Here is an 18782-nt window from a genome sequence, read left to right on the forward strand (position 1 = left end):
CACCAGGAAGTCTGTTTGTCTGCACACAGTTTGAATGCTAGCTGCAGTTGCAATACCTGTTTAAATAGTTGCTTTAACAATACAGAATCCTTTCATGTTATTATCCAATACATGGTACATGAAACAAACAGAATTGGGGTTGCAATGTTACAAACACATTAAAGTAAACACAGGTTGCTGGTGTTGCTTTAAAATAAATATGGGCCTAATTCTGCCATCCCTATTTCCACTGAGTTGTTCCTTTTTTTGTGAATTGCCCATTTAAATTAACTTGGTCCTATATAATTAAAGTAAATTATACCGTTGGATCAAATGCTGCAGCATTTGCAATTATGCATACTATGGATCGAAACCAGAAGTCTTCTTTACTTAGTCCTTACTAAGAAAAAGTCTTATGAGAATTAATAGGAGTTTTGTCTGAGTAACAATGTCAGTACCAGGCCCAGTACATGTAATTCATGTTTTTATATTCCTGTGCTTTTAGTTGGTGGGCATCAGAACAATACCTGATATGCTTTGAAATGGAACATGACAGACCTGGAACATGACATTTATTCATAGATAATTAAAGCAATACTTACTTAATAGAAATATTAAGTCATTCATTGCTTCATGTAATATTCCTCCAAAGCCCCCTGAGTGTAAGTCTCGTTTAGCACATTCTACCTGCAAAAATAGCATAGATGAACACACTTGATACTTCCTTTACAAGCCATGGAGAAGGCTGTGTAAGCTTTCAGTTTAATTCAACAGGAAAAGTCTATGGTCATTTTCATTTCAGGATTTCTAGGTATATTACCACAATTTATATGTTATTGTTTTTTGTTTTGCTTGCAGTTTTGTTCTCTTTTCCATCACTGTGGAAAAAAAACAAATGTGCTAATGCACCTTTCTTTAAATAATATTTATTTGACTTAATATTAAAGAATCTATTATCCATTTACTTCTTCTGATGCTGACAGACTAGTCTGACAATCTTGAGAGCCATATTTTTTAAAAACATGCTGGGCATTAAAAATGAGAACTGACATTTTCATTTTTTCTACTGTTCCACATGTACTGTAGAATAAATATTTTCTGGACAATCAGGATGAAACTTTCAGCACAAAAATGATGTGCCCAGTTCCATTTTTATTGTCCTGTCATTGGGGGCAGGCTTACTATGAAATGGCACAATATTTCTGGTTTTTTTAGTAAAACATTATGGTGTTTACATAGCTAGGAAGTGGACATGATGAGAGATGCCTGCACAACACTGGTGCCCTCGCTGCCTTTTGCAGAGGCAGAGGCAGGGAAGCAGTGCTGAAGAAGATAAAGCAGGAGCTATACTTCCAACTTCCTGCACTGCTGTTGAACCAAGAGGCACCAGAATAAGAGTTTTAAATCATTTTAAGCTAATAGATTATAGAGAATGAAGTAGTTTTTATAGAAAAAAAAATATATTTTGATTAAAATAGTGTGGCCTATTTTTTGTCATTTGTCATTATAAATTCATGACCTCTGCCTTTTTCTCTCTCCCTGCTATCAGACTATGACTTTCTGTTATAATTTATCAAGATAGACCACTAGCCCTACCAATGATAAATCTCTGCTTTATCCTTAACCTTAAATCCTATTTAACCTTAAATCCTATGTATTTCATGATTCCAGATAAATTCCTTGGAGACTGGCATGTACAGAAAATCCTTAATTCATTAGCTAATATTTTGTAAAGCCCTTTGAATATATAGAGGGACAAATTCTCCTCTTAGTTAATTTCAGTGAGGTTGCACTGGTACAACTGAAAGGATAATTTGACCCATAATGTGCTTATATGTGAACTTACTATTGTTATTTCTATATACCAGTACTAGAAAGTGGTGATTCCTTTAGTTCAGCCTTAAAATTACTACCATATATAACAGAGATGGAATCACTGTATAATCCTATATCTCCCTTTAACCCTGTGAGTTTATATATTCAGCAGGGCTATTAGTGTTTGGACCTGGATAAATATAAAGCCACTTGATAAATACTCAGGTAATATTCAGTTAATGAGAGTATAAGATCATGCTTCTTTTTGCACTAACCTCAACAAAGAAGTAGCAGTTTCCTCTTGTCCCATATGTAATACCAGGTTTGTTGCTGAGCCATGCGGAGTCAGTGACCACAATGTAATCAACGTCAGAAAAAAATGTACTATTTCTCTGTTCAACTAGCGTATTTAGCCCAATGGACCCTACTTCTTCCATACCTTCAAGCAGAATCTTTACATTAACAGGAAGTTCCTATAAGGAAATGTTTCAAAAAGTTTTATAAGCAATTGGTTACATAGTTGCAAATAGCAAACTGATTGATAAAGGAAGAAAAAGTCACATGCATGTTTTTGAAGTGCTTCAATTGCATTCAGCACAGCCAGAACTTGTCCTTTGTCATCAGATGCACCTCGTCCGTAGAGATTGCCTTCAAAACAAATAGAATGAGATTAGGATAACTAATAAAGTTAGTTCATTAGGCAAGTGCAGACATTGATGTTGCACAGGTGTAATAGAGGCATAGTTGATCTGTAGAAATTTTATTTCTCATCATTGTGCACTGAACAAGTAGGAAAGAAACCAGCTAGACTTTCAGAGCTCAGGATGAATTTGCGAGGATGGCCTTTAGAAAATTATCTTTTTACTTGTAAGCTGACCATATCTGATGTGGAAATCACTGGGACCCAATAAATATATAGCCCCAGGATGCAATATTTTACTGAATTCATTTTTAAAATAAAATTACTCTTTAAACTATTAATAAATATAAAATCTTTAAACTCCATAGTATTTCCTCCTTCTATTTATGATCTTGCATACAACTAAAATAGTGTTTTGACAGGTTGTATATGTAACACAGAGCTCTACGTGGTCTGTAGAAAAAGTAATCATATTTGAATAACAAGGTCTCCGGAAGCTAGGACTAGCTATCCCCCGATGTTCAAAATGTAGCTGGAGTACTCAACCTTTGCTATTCCAAATTCCATTATTGGATTTGTACTGTAATAAGTGCAACGTCCATATTTACTTGTAGTAAATGTTTATATTGGACACCCTTCCTTTTGTATGCTCATTTCTAATTAAAGTTCTTTGGTAGCTGATAGTTGAGTAGGAGAAATTTTAGAACAAGCTGAATGGAAGGGCTAAAGTGAGGTTGTCTTCAGCATTGCCTTCCAAAACTGGCAGAAAATAATAGTACAAAAGCAATATGATTTTGCACCCTTATTCTGATCAGACCAGGAATGCCCACAAATTCAGCACAGCCATCCATACAGAGTACTCAGCAGGAACATCAGCAGTCTGAATGGGGGAATATAATAGCTGATCAAGGGAGCTAAATGTCTCAACCATGCCTCCTGCCCCAGAATTCTCCTGCTTTTCTAGCCATGGAGGAACAGCAGAGCATGGATTCTGTGTGTTTGACAGGAACTGGTAGTGAGGCACAAAAGTTATACCCCATTTGGACACCTCAGGTGAAATCCTGGCTATACTGAAGTCAATAGCAAAACTCCTATGGCTTCTGTGGATTCAGAATTTCAGCTCAAATTTCTGCTGTCGGCATATGTGCAAGATACAATCTGAATTTGGCGCAAGATCTTCCATGCATCTGTATTTTTAAGACAAGTGCTTATTTTTGCATATAAGGGGGGAAAGTTCAAAGGATTTTAGTGGAACATCTATTCACAGACAAGGAAGGCATTTCCCAGAAGGTTTTCTATTTTACCTGAACAGAATTATTTGTTTCTATGTTATTTGAATGATCTTCCTCTTTTTCTTTCATGGTAGAGAAGCTGCTTTAGGATAAAGGGTCTGACTGTATACATGATAAGCCAGTTGCTGAAAGCTTTCAAGCAGCTCAAGCACTTACCATTTTTCTCTGTCAATATGTAAGGCTCTGTTGACCATCCATCCTCAATTTTTGCCGGCTGCACATCCATATGCCCATAAAAACAAACGGTAGGCTTTTTTGGATCTTTTACGATGTTTGCCAGAATAACTGGTGGCAAAGAGATTTTGTTTCCATTGGGTAGCTAAAATAAATCAGAGTTTCATTATATACATTGATAGAGGCTTCCAAAACATGCATTTATAGATGATGAAGTCACTGGAGTTTGCACCAGGGATGATTTTGATCCTACTTGTCTTGATTTTTGAATGTCTTCTGTTTAGTTCTGTCCTTGTAAAAATAATTTTAGAATGACTGCTATATAAAAGCAGACTAGAATCTACATCCTAAGGCTATTATGCAAGAATATATAATTTTCTGGAGCAGTGAATGGTTATATATGCAGCAAAAGAGTAACAATGCTAGCTGTAGCACAAAATAAGAAATGGTCTTTGGGACGTGCAAACCATTTTGTTGCAGGAGGTTGGTCCTAGTTCCAGTCACATAACATTAAAAACATCACTGGTGTGTGCAGTGCCTCGGATTTAAGAGGATAAGGAAAAGTTCTGGAAGCTGTAGTGCTAGGAGGCAGATGCTTCCACCGACACCCAGTTCTACTTCTTCTAAGCCTCGGGGGTCAGGAACAGAAATTATGTTTCCTGTTGTTTCCTGGCATCCCCTCTTCTGGGCCTCTGAAAAAGGGGAGGAAAGGATCTTCATAGCTCACTGGCTCCCCTGCCTCGTAAACGGGATTTTAAAGTTGATGATGGCCCTTTAAATTCTGGTCACTTAATACACCAGGATTACACTATTGGTCCTGTGTATATAAAATGAGGCCTTTTTTGTAGTCTGCATTTTATTTATTGATGCAAAAGCCAAAGAAAAACCATACTTACAGTTACAGTGGTAACCCATTTTATAGGTGTGCTTCTTAATTTGTACAGCACTTAGATAACACAGTTATATCACTAGACAAAAGCTGGTTATAGATATTTAGATTTGTATCCTGAAAACACAGTGAAAATGTATTACCTCTTGCATGTCCAGATCTACCATCTCAACTGTTCCACCTAACTTTCTTATCCTCTCTTCTGCCAAAAGCATCATGTTTATAACCAGATGTCTCTTTGCAGGGTCATTGGAGTCACTTTCTATGGCCACCCAATCTTTGAGTCTCTGCAGGATAAGAAAATTGAAGGTGATGGTCTACATGCAGTGTATCGCTCTAAACTGATGTTACAGCCCTCTGAAATGAAAGTTACCTGAAAACATCACTGTGACGCTGACAGACCAGGTGCCAGCTAATGCCAAGGCCCAGGGCCTCACTGAACACTGACAAATGCAGACCTGGAAACCAGTCTGGCTTACTGGTGTGTTAGTATAGATAAAGTAGATATTAGTGTTATAAGAATGTGTTTAGTGCTTAGACAAATTGTCTTAGACAATAGTGCTTAGACAATGCTTGGTATAAATTTATATTGAGTGTTTTCAGTGTAAACCTCTGTAATTATGTAACTCACCAAACAGGAAAAGAAGCATTAATTAGTGTAAAGTGCTGGTCCAGCAGACAAGAGGGCCTTTGAAACCGGATGAGCCATTGTAAGGCATCAAGAGGACAAAGACCTGGTTGATTGCCCTCCTCACCTACATGAAGAGGAGCCAGGCACCGACACTTGTTCTATCAGTTTGGATTCTGGGGTGAAGGGGATAAAAATCCTTGACAAGGAGATCTGGATCTTTATGCTGGTTAGACTCTGAGGGGCAAAGATTCCTAAACATAAGCAAGAGATCTCCATGCTGCCTTGCATGGGTCAGCCCTAAGGGACAAATAGAGCTGCTTATTATAGACGCTTATATTACCTTTTAAAATCTAAGACTGTAACTCATTTGTGTGTGTATGTTTCCTGTTTTAACCTCATAAATAACTCTCATTTCTTTTCTTACTTAATACATCTTTAGTTAGTTTATTACAGGACTGGCTACAGGCATTGTCCTTGGTTTGAGAGCTGAGTACAATTTACCTGGGGTAAGTGACTGGTCCTTTGGGACTAGGAGTAACCTGAATATTTTTTGATCTTTGATGTAAAACGGCCATCTATCACATACTCCAGCTTGCCTGGGTGTCAAGATAGACTGGAATGGCCAGGAGTCTGCCTGTGACTCCATGATATAACTGTTATAATGCTTTAGGAATTCACATTTGAGACTGGATTGGTTGAAATCAAATTGGAGGACATACAACTAATTTGGGGTTTCTGCCCTGCTTTCTGACAGTCTGCCCTGAGGCTGGCACTCATGGTCGTGAGCTACTCGAGACAGCTTCACAATCACATTCATTGTTCTATCCTCATTCACATAGCTTTTAAATATCAACTATGGCCTGAATCCTGCAATGAGCTCTTCATGGATACAGGATCCTCTCTCCTAGGCAGAACATTCCTGCATTGGGACCTAAGTGGGTTAAACAAATTAAGAAAGCTAAGAAATTGAAATGTGGTTCTACTCTGCAAATTGATTATGGATGAATGGCACATTCTTACTCCAGAAATCTGTTCCTTATGTGTATTTAGGGTCTTCTTTGTTGTTGTTAGTGGCAATAATAAGTTTCTATTGTTTTTCACTAATGATAGCACTGTAGAGCCAATGCAGTTGAGATAGAGCTGAATTCTACTGCTTCTTGTGCATCATCAGTAGAATTGTTTGTTTGTTAAATTCCAAACAGTTGCACCTATACAAATCCATTGAAGGAAATGGTTTTGCAAAGGTGTTCTTGGGGACATATTTCCTAAACAATGAGGTTGTATAGGGGTCAGTGATGGCCTAAATTTGTCATTAGAATCTTTATCACTGAAGATGATATGTTGAAGGAAAGAACTCAGTTTAAGTCATAGATTCCAGATAAAATTTGCAAAGCTGACATTTATTTAAAATGTATTAAGAATCTTTTTATTTGTAAACTGAACACATTTCATATGGAAATCAAGGAGGACCCAATTCTGGCCAATGTATTCATGTTGGGTTGTAACTCGCTCCACCAGTTGTCCTGTTGAAATAAATGCAAATTCCTATGTAGAAAGGTACTAACTCAGTGTGAATTAGGGTTTTAAAAGTGGGCTCTAAGAAGCTACAACCATGGAATCCTATGATGTCATATTTTAACATTTAGCCTGTAAATTTATGGCAGGTTCATTGAAATTTAGCTTTCTAATGCATTAAATATGAAAATGATTTATTAAATCAGTACAGTGTCCCTTGTGTTATTTATTTTGATGTTTAATTCCTTTATTTTAAACTGTCCCCACATTTCCAGTTACCAATATGGTATGCTTTTTTTGTATTCACAGTGCATAGCTGCATAGTAGAAGTTGTCAGGGGAGAAGCTAGAAGTTTTGGTAGCTGGGTAGGGACTAGATGAGGAACTTTAGCTGGATGTTTCTGCTAAAATAATGAGTAGCAGAATAGTTAATTTCAACATTTAAAATGTCATCTTTAGGCTTCCGTGTCAACAACTACTGGAAATGAACAGGTCAGTTCAGAGGTATTGTTTCAGGCTGGCTGCAGAGTGAGGAAGACAACATTGAATCATTTTACACAAAACTCAGGTTTTCAAGGTTATCTTCACAATCATGAGCACTACAGTATATAAACTTTATATTCCAGAACACAAACGTATAGTAACGGTTTGGCAAAGGGTGCATTCTGTGATAAATTCTGTTATTATAGATGCCCGGAACACTCTGGGTCCTAGGAAAAATGTTGCATATCTTACTTAGGTTAAAAACTCCAATGGTGAGGTTTTGGCCTTTTTTGATTCCTTATCCTATTTATTGTTAAAAAATACTTGCCCCGTATGTAGTACTTTTAGAAAGCTAAAGTTTATTAGCTGAAAGAAACAGAAAACTCATATAAGTCTGCTTACTCCTTTGTAAAACACTTTGAGATCTAAGGATGAAAAACTCTATACAAGAACTAGGTATTCATTATTATTGCTACTACTTTCTTATGAAAATCATATGAAATATTATCCAAAATAGTTCATTGCATATATACATATATCACTTTTCATCCAAAAAGAGCAAAGAATACGATGACCAGAAGTAAAATACCAAGTATGCTATGATCACTAATTGAACCATTTTAGGATTTATTTTTTATTTTTTAAAGTCTAACCTACTTTGAGAATTCATACGACTAGAAACTTACATTGCAAACATTTTTACTGTGCAGCAATGGTCTTTACCTGCACGTATTCATTTTGATGTTCTTCAATATACTGAAATATTTTATCTGAAGGCACAGATACTGCTGTAGTAAGTGACATGAACAATATGGCAAGCACCAGGGCAGTCTGTAAAATAAAATTGAAATGTTGTAAAACAAGTTTATTCTTTGATTCTCAGACTTTATACAATGCTCAGTCTGTGTGCTTCCAGGAAGATATATTGCCATTGCAAAGAATGACCTGGGTAACTTAGTTAATACCAGTGTCAGGTAGTGCTTAAAGACATTTATTTCATGTTATTCCAGTTCTAGCTACATTCTTGGTCCCTAATAATCAGAGCTCAGAGTGTGAAACAGGAGTGCTGAAGCCCCTGAAGGCAGAGTGGGACCCCTTGGAGGTCTGGCTACACTGAAGCTGTTCCTCCTGGAGACTGTTCAAAAGCTAGGAGTACAGCACCAATCCTGTGGATCCATGACACAGTGGTATCACCTGTTTTAGGTATTGAGTGTATTTCTTAGACTGGTGGGACAAAATGGGGAAACTTTTAAAGTGATCACTGTAGCATCACAGCTCCAGTCACCTGATGATAGCAGCTGACACATTCTGCAGAAAGAAGGAAAGATGTTGGGTTAATAGAGGGAGGGAATGGCCAGTATGACAACAATTAGTATCTCAGATTCCCACTCCACAATCTCAGATGCTGTATGTTTTTTTTTAAGTACATATTGTATTTATAGGTCTGTATTCAGCCTCAGAGGATAAAATATATTTATAGCACCTTTGTGGGGCTAATGTTCTGGGGATGCTTTAGAGGAGCACTGAGGACATTCTGAAAGCTGATGAATAAAGGTGCAGCCGGGTGTTTTACAAAGCCAGGGAGCTATGAATGGGGAGTGGTATAAGCACTACTATGGTAACCCTACCTCATTCAGGGATTTCCCCCATGCTCAAGGAATCCCTATACAATCAGACCTGCTATTTTTACAGATCCTTTGCACTGGCAGATTGGTAAAAGGGAGCCAGAGTATAGGCGAGAATCTGCCCCATAAAATCTACACACATTAGAGCCAGATTCTTCAGTAAGTGGCACAAAAGAGCCGTAATGCACCAGCGGTGGCCATCTGAGAATTCTCCTTGTGCCGGGGAAAACTCCACTTCCTTCTGTGCCTCCCATCTCCCACCTCCTCTCCCCAAACGCTCCCTTTATAAAGGAAAAGAGGGAGGCAGGGAGCATGTTGGGGGTGCACAACACAGGCCATAGAACTTCCCTGAAACAATTCCTGTGTAACCTAGAGCATATGTTTTAGAAAAATATCCAATTTTGATTTTAAAAAGGATGGGGAAGGGAGGGGGGATGGAAGAAGCCAGCTCTAGCTATGTCCTATCCCCCAATGAGGTGAGGTCCCTGAGGGAGCTCAGGAACAGCCCTGAGGGACCTTATGCCAGTTGCATAAATTAGGGCCACTCTTGTGCAGCCCTACCTTGCCCTGGTGCTGGGTGGCTGTGATGCAGGAAGGTACCATTATCGCCCTGTTGCCCCTTCCGCTCCACTCTACTTGAGTTCAGTTACTGACTTAGGCTCTCACCCAGTATTATTTATCTCATTAAGAAGCATTTCAGCTCAGCTCTAAGCATTTTGTTGCTGTTTTTAACTTTACAAAATGTGTAATTTGTGCCAAATCCCAAGAGTCAGCCTTTATTTATTGCAAAATGAAAAGCATAGAGAAGTATTGGACCTAAGCTATTGAGCTACCATTAGTACCTTGGAGTAAGTGGAAGGGACTCATTAGTTTGGCTTTTCTTTTCAAATGCTGTCTGCACACTTGGCGCTATTTACAAGATAAATAAGAGACAGAGAAGTTGAACGTCATTTGGCTTCTTCACTCTGTATCAAATTGTGTTCCCACTTCTCATGCGGGAAGGGCATAACGAGTGGAATCAGTTCTGGGTCCAGTTCTGTTCAATATCGTCAATGATTTAGATAATGGCATAGAGATTACACTTATAAAGTTTGCGGATGGTACCAAGATGGGAGGGGTTGCAAGTGCTTTGGAGGATAGGATTAAACTTCAAAATTATTTGGACAAACTGGAGAAATGGTCTCAAGTAAATAGGATGAAATTCAATAAGGACAAATGCAAAGTACTCCATATAAGAAGGAATAATCAGTTGCACACATACAAAATGGGAAATGACTGCCTGGGAAAGAGTACTGCAGAAAGGAATCTGGGGGTCATAGTGGACCATAAGCTAAATATTAGTCAACAGTGTAACATTGTTGCAAAAAAAACAAACATCATTCTTGGATGTATTAGCAGGAGTGTGGTAAGCAAGACACGAGAAGTAATTCTTCCGCTCTACCCCGCACTGATTAGGCCTCAACTGGAGTATTGTGTCCAGTTCTGAGTGCCACATTTCAGGAAAGATGTGGACGAATTGGAGAAAGTCCAGAGAAGAGCAACAAAAAATGATTAAAGGTCTAGAAAACATGATCTATGAGGGAAGATTGAAAAAAATTGGGTTTGTTTAGTCTGGAAAAGAGAAGACTGAGAGGGGACATGATAACTGTTTTCAAGTACATAAAAGGTTGTTACAAGGAGGAGGGAGAAGAATTGTTCTTCTTAACCTGTGAGGACAGGACAAGAAACAATGGTCTTAAATTGCAGCAAGGGAGGTTTGGGTTGGACATTCAGAAAAACTTCCTGTCAGGGTGGTTAAGCACTGGAATAAATTGCCTAGCGAGGTTGTTGAATCTCCATCATTTTTAAGAGCAGGTTAGACAAACACCTGTCTGGGATGGTCTAGATAATGCTTCATCCTGCCTTGAGTGCAGGGGACTGGATTAGATAACCTCTCAAGGTCCCTTCCAGTCCTATGATTCTGTGATTCAATAAGAGTTTTGCTAGTGACTTGGCTGGGATCAGGATTTGGCTTTTAAAAAAGTAAACAATCAAGACCTCTGAAAATTGTGAAGAGGGGGAATCAGAAGATATTCTTTAAGGTTAATACATGCTCAGCATGGTATGGCTTAGACTGGTCATTTACTTTCCTTTGTAAAGCACTTTGAAATCAATGGATGGAAAGTGTGATGTAAGCACTAGTATTATATAAATTACTATTACTTGTTAATTTTGTTTCAGTAGCTGCGCTCACGCTTTTTTTTCCTAGCAGAAAAAAAAGAGCTTTTCTTGTTGAAATTTCTATTACCGGTGCCAAATCCTGATGCCAGAAAATGACAAAATTTTCATTGATTCTTTAGTGGGAACAAGACTGGGTCCTTGAAGAGCTGAAGTTTCTCTAAGTTTATGATAAATTGCTTTTAACCTAGGAAGTCTGGAATTCTTTTAATTCTCTATAAAATTATTAAGTCAATTGAGCCTTTTAAAATTTGCTTTAATTCCTCCCTAAACTCCTTTGAAGTCATTTTGCTCTTTGCATGCTCAGTTCTCTCTTTTATTTTTCTCTGCTTTTAACGATAGTGCTTCTATGTTTGCCAAAACTGCAATGTTATCACACTCTTTACATATATTTATATAAGCACACATACCCACACAGGACATTTGTAACTAAATGCAAAATGTCTGACTCTCTCAAACATCCTCTTCCTGTGCCCTGGGGCTCCCCAAACAGAATACCCTCCTGGTGTCTAAATATTGTGATTTTTCAAAAATGCTCAAACTCTCTTTAGGCTGTAGCATAATTATCTCATGCAACATAACAACAACAAGAAAGTATAAAAATGAACCAGGAAATGTTTTACCATGGCTGTGAAATGGAGCAGCTTCCAAAATTGTCTCAATAGTGCATTGGTGGTAGGGGTGGTCGTAACAGGGTAACAGTCTGACCTGTGTTGACTTCCTTTTATCTCAGGTTCCAGCAGACTCTTGTCCAATAACCCATTCCCACCCCCTTTCTCTCTTGATTACCATTAGTTATTTAGTCTCTCCAAATATTTTGTTAACGATATCTGTAGAACAAACATCTGTCACATTTACTTAGTTTCAGAATACCTACGTTGCCATGATCAACTTGGAGATAACAGTATTAATTTTTTGCTTGACTAATACCAGTTTACCCAGGGAATAAATCTCTCCTCTAAACCCCAATTCTTATGGTTCATTTGAGACAGATTATGAAGAGGTATTTCCTTTCCTCAACTGTCTGGACTTACTATAAAGAGAACGTTTTTATTAAGATATGTAACCCTGTTATAATATTCTTACACAATTATTTCATGTGAGTCTTGTGGCAGGAGGTTCTTTCTCGCCACTAAGTTGGTCAAAAATAATCATGAGTAAATTCTCTCGTGTGAAATTATTGTTTAGGTTCTGGCCCTAGGTGGTTGCCAATGCAATTAGCCTAAACTCACAACAATGCAGCACAGAGCTCCCCAGATTGCAGAGGATGAAGAAAAACAAACAGCACAGGAAAAGTTGACATTGGAGAAATGCTGCAAACAGTGAATGCATCTCCAAGGGCTTTGCCAGTATAAACATATGAAATTAAAGGCTCTTTAACTGCTTTAAATTACTGATATGACAGAAACACATTGAAAAGCCTGAAAATGCCAGCTAAAGAGAAGAGCAGAAAACTCTGTTGCTCAAGGAGATTAAAGACTTGTAAAGATATGTAGAAGTTCTAATGAAATCAAAAGGGTTTGAGGAACCTAAGCTGCATTTTAGGCATGCACAGGGAGAGGAAAATATCAGCGGACTAAATGATTTTTACTGTCTTCTCCCAGCCCAAAATCCACTGGGTTAGAGAACTCAGTGATCTGCTAAATGGACTGGAGAGAGAATACACAGAGTTCCAAACTTCAGCAAGTCCTAAGGGAAAACTGAATGAGGAAGTGTGATTGGATGGTTAGAGCTCAGTACTAGTTAGAGTTCTATTCTTAGCTGTGCTACCAACTTACACTTGGGCATGTCACTTCACTAACAATTCTGTCCTTTCATTTACTCAGCTATGAAATGGGTATAATACTGTTGCCCCTCTGTTGAGCAGTAGCAGATGTTGGGGCCTTGCAGGTAAGTTTCCTGTTGGAAAAGAAAACAGTGACATAGTGTCTGCATATTTTCTTAGTGCAATTCTGTTTATTCACTCTGTACACTTCACTCCTAGACAGAGGGGGTCACAAACGGCATGCAAGCAAACACCTCTTTCAGGAATCTCAGCCCAAACATCAGTGCCTGGTTCCCAGGAAGCAACTCTGGCCTAAGAATTTATTCTAGATTGACAGGTTTCAGAGTAGCAGCCGCGTTAGTCTGTATCCGCAAAAAGAAGAACAGGAGTACTTGTGGCACCTTAGAGACTAACAAATTTATTAGAGCATAAGCTTTCGTGGACTACAGCCCACTTCTTCGGATGCATATAGAATGGAACATATATTGAGGAGATATATATACACACATACAGAGAGCATAAACAGGTGGGAGTTGTCTTACCAACTCTGAGAGGCCAATTAATTAAGAGAAAAAAAAACTTTTTTTAAAGTAAGCAACTAAAATCCAAACAAATTAAATAAAGTATTTAAACCAGTTATTTAGAAAAAGTCATCTACAGATCTGTCTTAAGCCAAAAATCTTAAATCCAGTTAAATCCCACTGTTTTTCTGTTTACTGATGTTTAGCCCCTGACTTCTCTCCAGGAATACATGATCTAACCCATTTATTCTAGATTGAAAGTTTAAGACAGAGAGCAAACGAGGGGAGGGGAGTGGGGAGGGAGGGAAAGGGAGAGGAATTGTTGAGTGCCAAGTAATTTTATCCCAAAAGTTACTAAAAATATTTAGTCTAGATAAACAAGAAATGGCAGGCCAGCTCTTACTAGTTATCTTTTACTGCCAAGACAGGCATGTGACTCTCACTATTTTAGGCAAAGGGTTTTTTTTACATACAGCACAATTTGTGAATTATTTAGGACAGCACAATTTGTGCTGAGCAAATGATCATAATTATTAACCTTGGCTATTTGATAGTTAAAGAAAGTAAAAGAAAACATTAATCAAAACACAAATGATAAACAAAGGTTACTTCTATTACCATCTCTTCTGGATGTCTCTCTGTGGAGAGTTTTTCTACAGAGATTACACTTTTGAGAGGAGACCTGGCTTGGGTGGGGCCCTTTTCTCTTGGTAAGTAGAGGCCAAGGTCTTATTTCCCAAAATGATTGAGGGTTCAATCTTAATATATCATTAGATAACTGAAAACTGTTTATAGATGGGCAAAATAATTTTGTTTAAGGTCAGGTGAGTCCTGCTTGGTTACCATTGATAAGCTAAAAGAGTTTTAAAATGGGAAAAGTAAGCAACTAAAATCCAAACAAATTAAATAAAGTATTTAAACCAGTTATTTAGAAAAAGTCATCTACAGATCTGTCTTAAGCCAAAAATCTTAAATCCAGTTAAATCCCACTGTTTTTCTGTTTACTGATGTTTAGCCCCTGACTTCTCTCCAGGAATACATGATCTAACCCATTTGGTAATTATCAGGAGAAACTGTTCAGTTACAATTGCATGTCAATATTCCAATAAAATCATTACAAGAGTTTTCAAATCTAATCCCGTGGTAATGGTTTAGTTATTTCATCTCACTACTCCATGTCGAAGTCTTGGTGATGTCCATTGGGGGTTGAAGGTTGCCTTTTCACTGCTGCTGCAAGGCTGTTCTCTTCTTAGCTGGCTGTGGCAGCTTGCTTGTATAGCTGGACAGGATTAATTGATGAGTGCTGTAAAGTTGTGGATGGAGGCACAGAGAGTGCAAATTCCAAATTAGCCGCTGTCATCTTTTCATTGGCTCAGTACCTTCCTGGATTGTTCTTAGGAGCCTCTTATACATCTTATAAATATGTAATTTGTTCATTCTTATATGTGTTAGAGTTGTAATTCTTTCTTGACAGTTATACTTCGTTTTTCTTTTTGCTGGGAGATTCTCCCACCATCTTTAAGTTTAGAGCTTTAACTCTTTTCACTCAGCCTATTTTCTGAGATATTTCTTCAGTTTCATTAGGGTTCAATAGGAATTGAAATTCTGTTCTGAAAGAGTCCAAACACTCCTGTTCTTTATAGAAAAGCTTTTTAGTTCTCAAAGCCTTTTAAAAATAAATAATTCTTAAAGAGAGTCTTCAAACTGGAATAGTTATTAAAGGATTGAGGAGAGATATGATTGCTCTCTATAAATACATCAGACGGATAAACACCAGGGAGGGACAGGAATTATTTAAGATCAGTACCAATGTGGACACAAGAACAAATGGATATAAACTGTTCTAACCATCAGAGGAGTGAAGTTCTGGAACAGTCAGCCAAGGGGAGTAGTGGAGGCAAAAGACATATCTGGCTTTAAGACTAAACTTGATAAGTTTATGGAAGGGATGGTATGATGGGATAGCCTAATTTTGGTAATTAATTGATCTTTGACTATTAGCGGTAAATATGCCCAATGGCTTGTGATGGGATGTTAGATGGGGTGGGATCTGAGTTCCTACAAAGAATTCTTTCCTGGGTGTCTGGCTGGTGAGTCTTGCCCACATGCTCAAGGTTTAGCTGATCACCATATCTGGGGTCGGGAAGGAATTTTCCCCCAGGGCAGATTGGCAGAGGCCCTGGGGTTTTTCGGCCTTCCTCTGTAGGGTGGGGCACGGGTCATTTGCTGGAGGAGTCTCTGCACCTTGAAGTCTATAAACCATGATTTGAGGACTTCAGTGGCTCAGACATAGGTTAGGAGGGTTGTTACAGGAGTGAGTGTGTGAGATTCTGTGATCTGCATTGTGCAGGCAGTTGGACTAGACGATCATAATGGTCCCTTCTGACCTTAAAGTCTATGATTGCTTTCTCTTCTCAACAAGTTTTGAAGAGGTGATCCTTGTTCTTCTGAGTTGGGTGAAGAGTTGCTTACATATTGCTAATTAATTCCCCATTAATAAATATTCTCTATCTAAATAGTTTCTCACATTATTAATTTAGTCAGCAAGATTTCAGGCTGGTACATAAAAGATTTTACCCTTCACATAGCAAGGATATGAGGAAATTACATTATAAGCTTTGCATTTTGACAAAATATTTCTGAACATACATCCTCAAAGCGTTTGCCATTTCAACATTTATGAAATAAACATTTTCTTCAAAACACTTCCCCATTATTAAAGTTTCAGAATAAAGATTTTAGAGTGTTAATAAAAGAATTATATTCCATAAGAATTTTGTGGGTTTTGAACTGTGGTTTCTCTTGGAAAAGAAGGGTTGACAAAGCCCATTTTTAGTGCTGTTTTTGGCTCTGATAACACATCCTTACATTCCAATTTGAGGTATCCTAAATAAGGATCATCCTTGCATTCCTTTACACAATGAGTGTTTTTTCCTAAAACAGGAATGTTTTTTACAAGGTTATTTTCTTGAGGTTAGATTTGCAGTTATACCAAAAAACTGGTATCTTAAACAAAGGGAGGTGTTCTGTTCTTTGAAAGATGCTCTTCTGGATTTGTTTGTCTTCTTAGAGTTATGACCTGTCTTTGTAGCATTTGTAGTTGGCAATTAAAACTTCTATTAAATATTTTGTGCAAAACACAAATCTCAATTAACATATTTTTAAAATATAGACTTAGAAAAATAGCAATTACAAAAGCAGCATTTAGAGTTTCTATTAACACTTTTTGGGGTAATAAACATGGTGTTATGGCTAAGGAGGTGTTATCTTGCTGACACTTGGCTTATCTCTAGGTGACAGAAAGCTTCCTGCAATTTCTTTTATTAGCCTGAAAAGCTTATTTAATAAACTAAGCAACGAAAAACATAAGCATGTGAGATATTTTTTTCTAAGGTTCATAAGAACATAAGAATGACCATACTGGGTCAGACCAAAGGTCCATCCAGCCCAGTATCCTGTCTACAGATAGTGGCCAATGTCAGGTGCCCCAGAGGGAGTGAACCTAACAGGTAATGATCAAGTGATCTCTCTCCTGCCATCCATCTCCACCCTCTGACAGACAGAGGCTAGGGACACCATTCTTTACCCATCCTGGCTAATAGCCATTAATGGACTTAACCTCCATGAATTTATCTAGTTCTCTTTTAAACCCTGTTATAGTCCTAGCCTTCACAACCGCCTCAAGCAAGGAGTTCCACAAGTTGATTGTGCGCTGTGTGAAGAACTTCCTTTTATTTGTTTTAAACCTGCTGCCCATTAATTTCATTTGGTGGCCCCCAGTTCTTATATTATGGGAACAATAAATAACTTTTCCTTATTCACTTTCTCCAAACCACTCATGATTTTATATACCTCTATCATATCCCCCCTTAGTCTCCTCTTGTCCAAGCTGAAAAGTCCTAGCCTCTTTAATCTCTCCTCATATGGGACTCGTTCCAAACCCCTAATCACTTTAGTTGCCCTTCTCTGAACCTTTTCTAATGCCAGTATATCTTTTTTGAGATAAGAAGACCATGTCCGTACGTAGTATTCACGATGTGGGCGTACCATGGATTCATATAAGGGCAATAAGATATTCTCCGTCTTATTCTCTATCCCCTTTTTAATGATTCCTAACATTCTGTTCACTTGTTGACTGCCACTGCACCCTGCATGGACATCTTCAGAGAACTATCCACGATGACTCCAAGATCTTTTTCCTGATTAGTTGTAGCTAAATTAGCCCCCATCATATTGTATGTATAGTTGGGGTTATTTTTTCCAATGTGCATTACTTTACATTTATCCAAATTTCATTTGCCATTTTGTTGCCCAATCACTTAGTTTTGTGAGATCTTTTTGAAGTTCTTTGCAGTCTGTTTTGGTCTTAACTATCTTGAGCAGTTTAGTATCATCTGCAAACTTTGCCATCTCACTTTTTACCCCTTTCTCCAGATCATTTATGAATAAGTTGAATAGGATTAGTCCTAGGACTGACCCTTGGGGAACACCACTAGTTACCTCTGAAAATTTACCATTTATTCCTACCCTTTGTTCCCTGTCTTTTAACCAGTTCTCAGTCCATGAAAGGATCTTCCCTCTTATCCCATGACAACTTAATTTACGTAAGAGCCTTTGCTGAGGGACCTTGTCAAACGCTTTCTGGAAATCTAAGTACAAGTCTCAAAGGTGCCACAGGACCCTCTGTTGCTTTTTACAGATTCAGACTAACACGGCTACCCCTCTGATACTATGTCCACTGGATCCCCCTTGTCCACATGTTTGTTGACCCCTTCAAAGAACTCTAATAGATTAGTAAGACATGATTTCCCTTTACAGAAACATGTTGACTTTTGCCCAACAATTTATGTTCTTCTATGTGTCTGACAATTTTATTCTTTACTATTGTTTCAACTAATTTGCCCGGTACTGATGTTAGACTTACCGGTCTGTAATTGCCGGGATCACCTCTAGAGCCCTTTTTAAATATTGGCGTTACATTAGCTATCTTCCAGTCATTGGGTACAGAAGCTGATTTAAAGGATAGGTTACAAACCATAATTAATAGTTCCGCAATTTCACATTTAAGTTCTTTCAGAACTCTTGGGTGAATGCCATCTGGTCCTGGTGACTTGTTACTGTTAAGTTTATCAATTAATTCCAAAACCTCCTCTAGTGACACCTCAATCTGTGACAATTCCTCAGATTTGTCACCTACAAAAGCCGGCTCAGGTTTGGGAATCTCCCTAACATCCTCA

General features: G+C 38.0%; 1 protein-coding gene across 6 annotated transcripts in view; it reads right to left on the reverse strand.

The window, feature by feature from the left end:
* Window positions 1-14760, reverse strand: part of LOC101946620 (beta-Ala-His dipeptidase-like) — a 32448-nt gene extending 17688 nt beyond the window's left edge. For 2 of the 6 annotated variants that reach the window (XM_065582022.1, XM_065582020.1), the window contains exons 1-8: window positions 14715-14760; window positions 8703-8725; window positions 8141-8248; window positions 4933-5076; window positions 3883-4045; window positions 2360-2442; window positions 2070-2267; window positions 582-666 (exon numbers count right to left, since the gene is read on the reverse strand). In XM_065582022.1, coding sequence (XP_065438094.1) covers window positions 582-666; window positions 2070-2267; window positions 2360-2442; window positions 3883-4045; window positions 4933-5076; window positions 8141-8248; window positions 8703-8725; window positions 14715-14745 — 835 coding nt within the window. In that variant the 5' untranslated portion in view covers window positions 14746-14760. Of the gene's footprint in view, window positions 1-581; window positions 667-2069; window positions 2268-2359; window positions 2443-3882; window positions 4046-4932; window positions 5077-8140; window positions 8249-8611; window positions 8726-9884; window positions 9925-11882; window positions 12085-14714 lie in introns of those variants that run through there. The other 4 variants (XM_065582021.1, XM_024102122.3, XM_065582023.1 and 1 more) reach the window with 4 other exon arrangements.
* Window positions 14761-18782: the final 4022 nt, after the last annotated feature.

The sequence above is a fragment of the Chrysemys picta genome, chromosome 2 (genome assembly GCF_011386835.1).
Source record: "Chrysemys picta bellii isolate R12L10 chromosome 2, ASM1138683v2, whole genome shotgun sequence".
NCBI lineage: Eukaryota > Metazoa > Chordata > Testudines > Emydidae > Chrysemys > Chrysemys picta.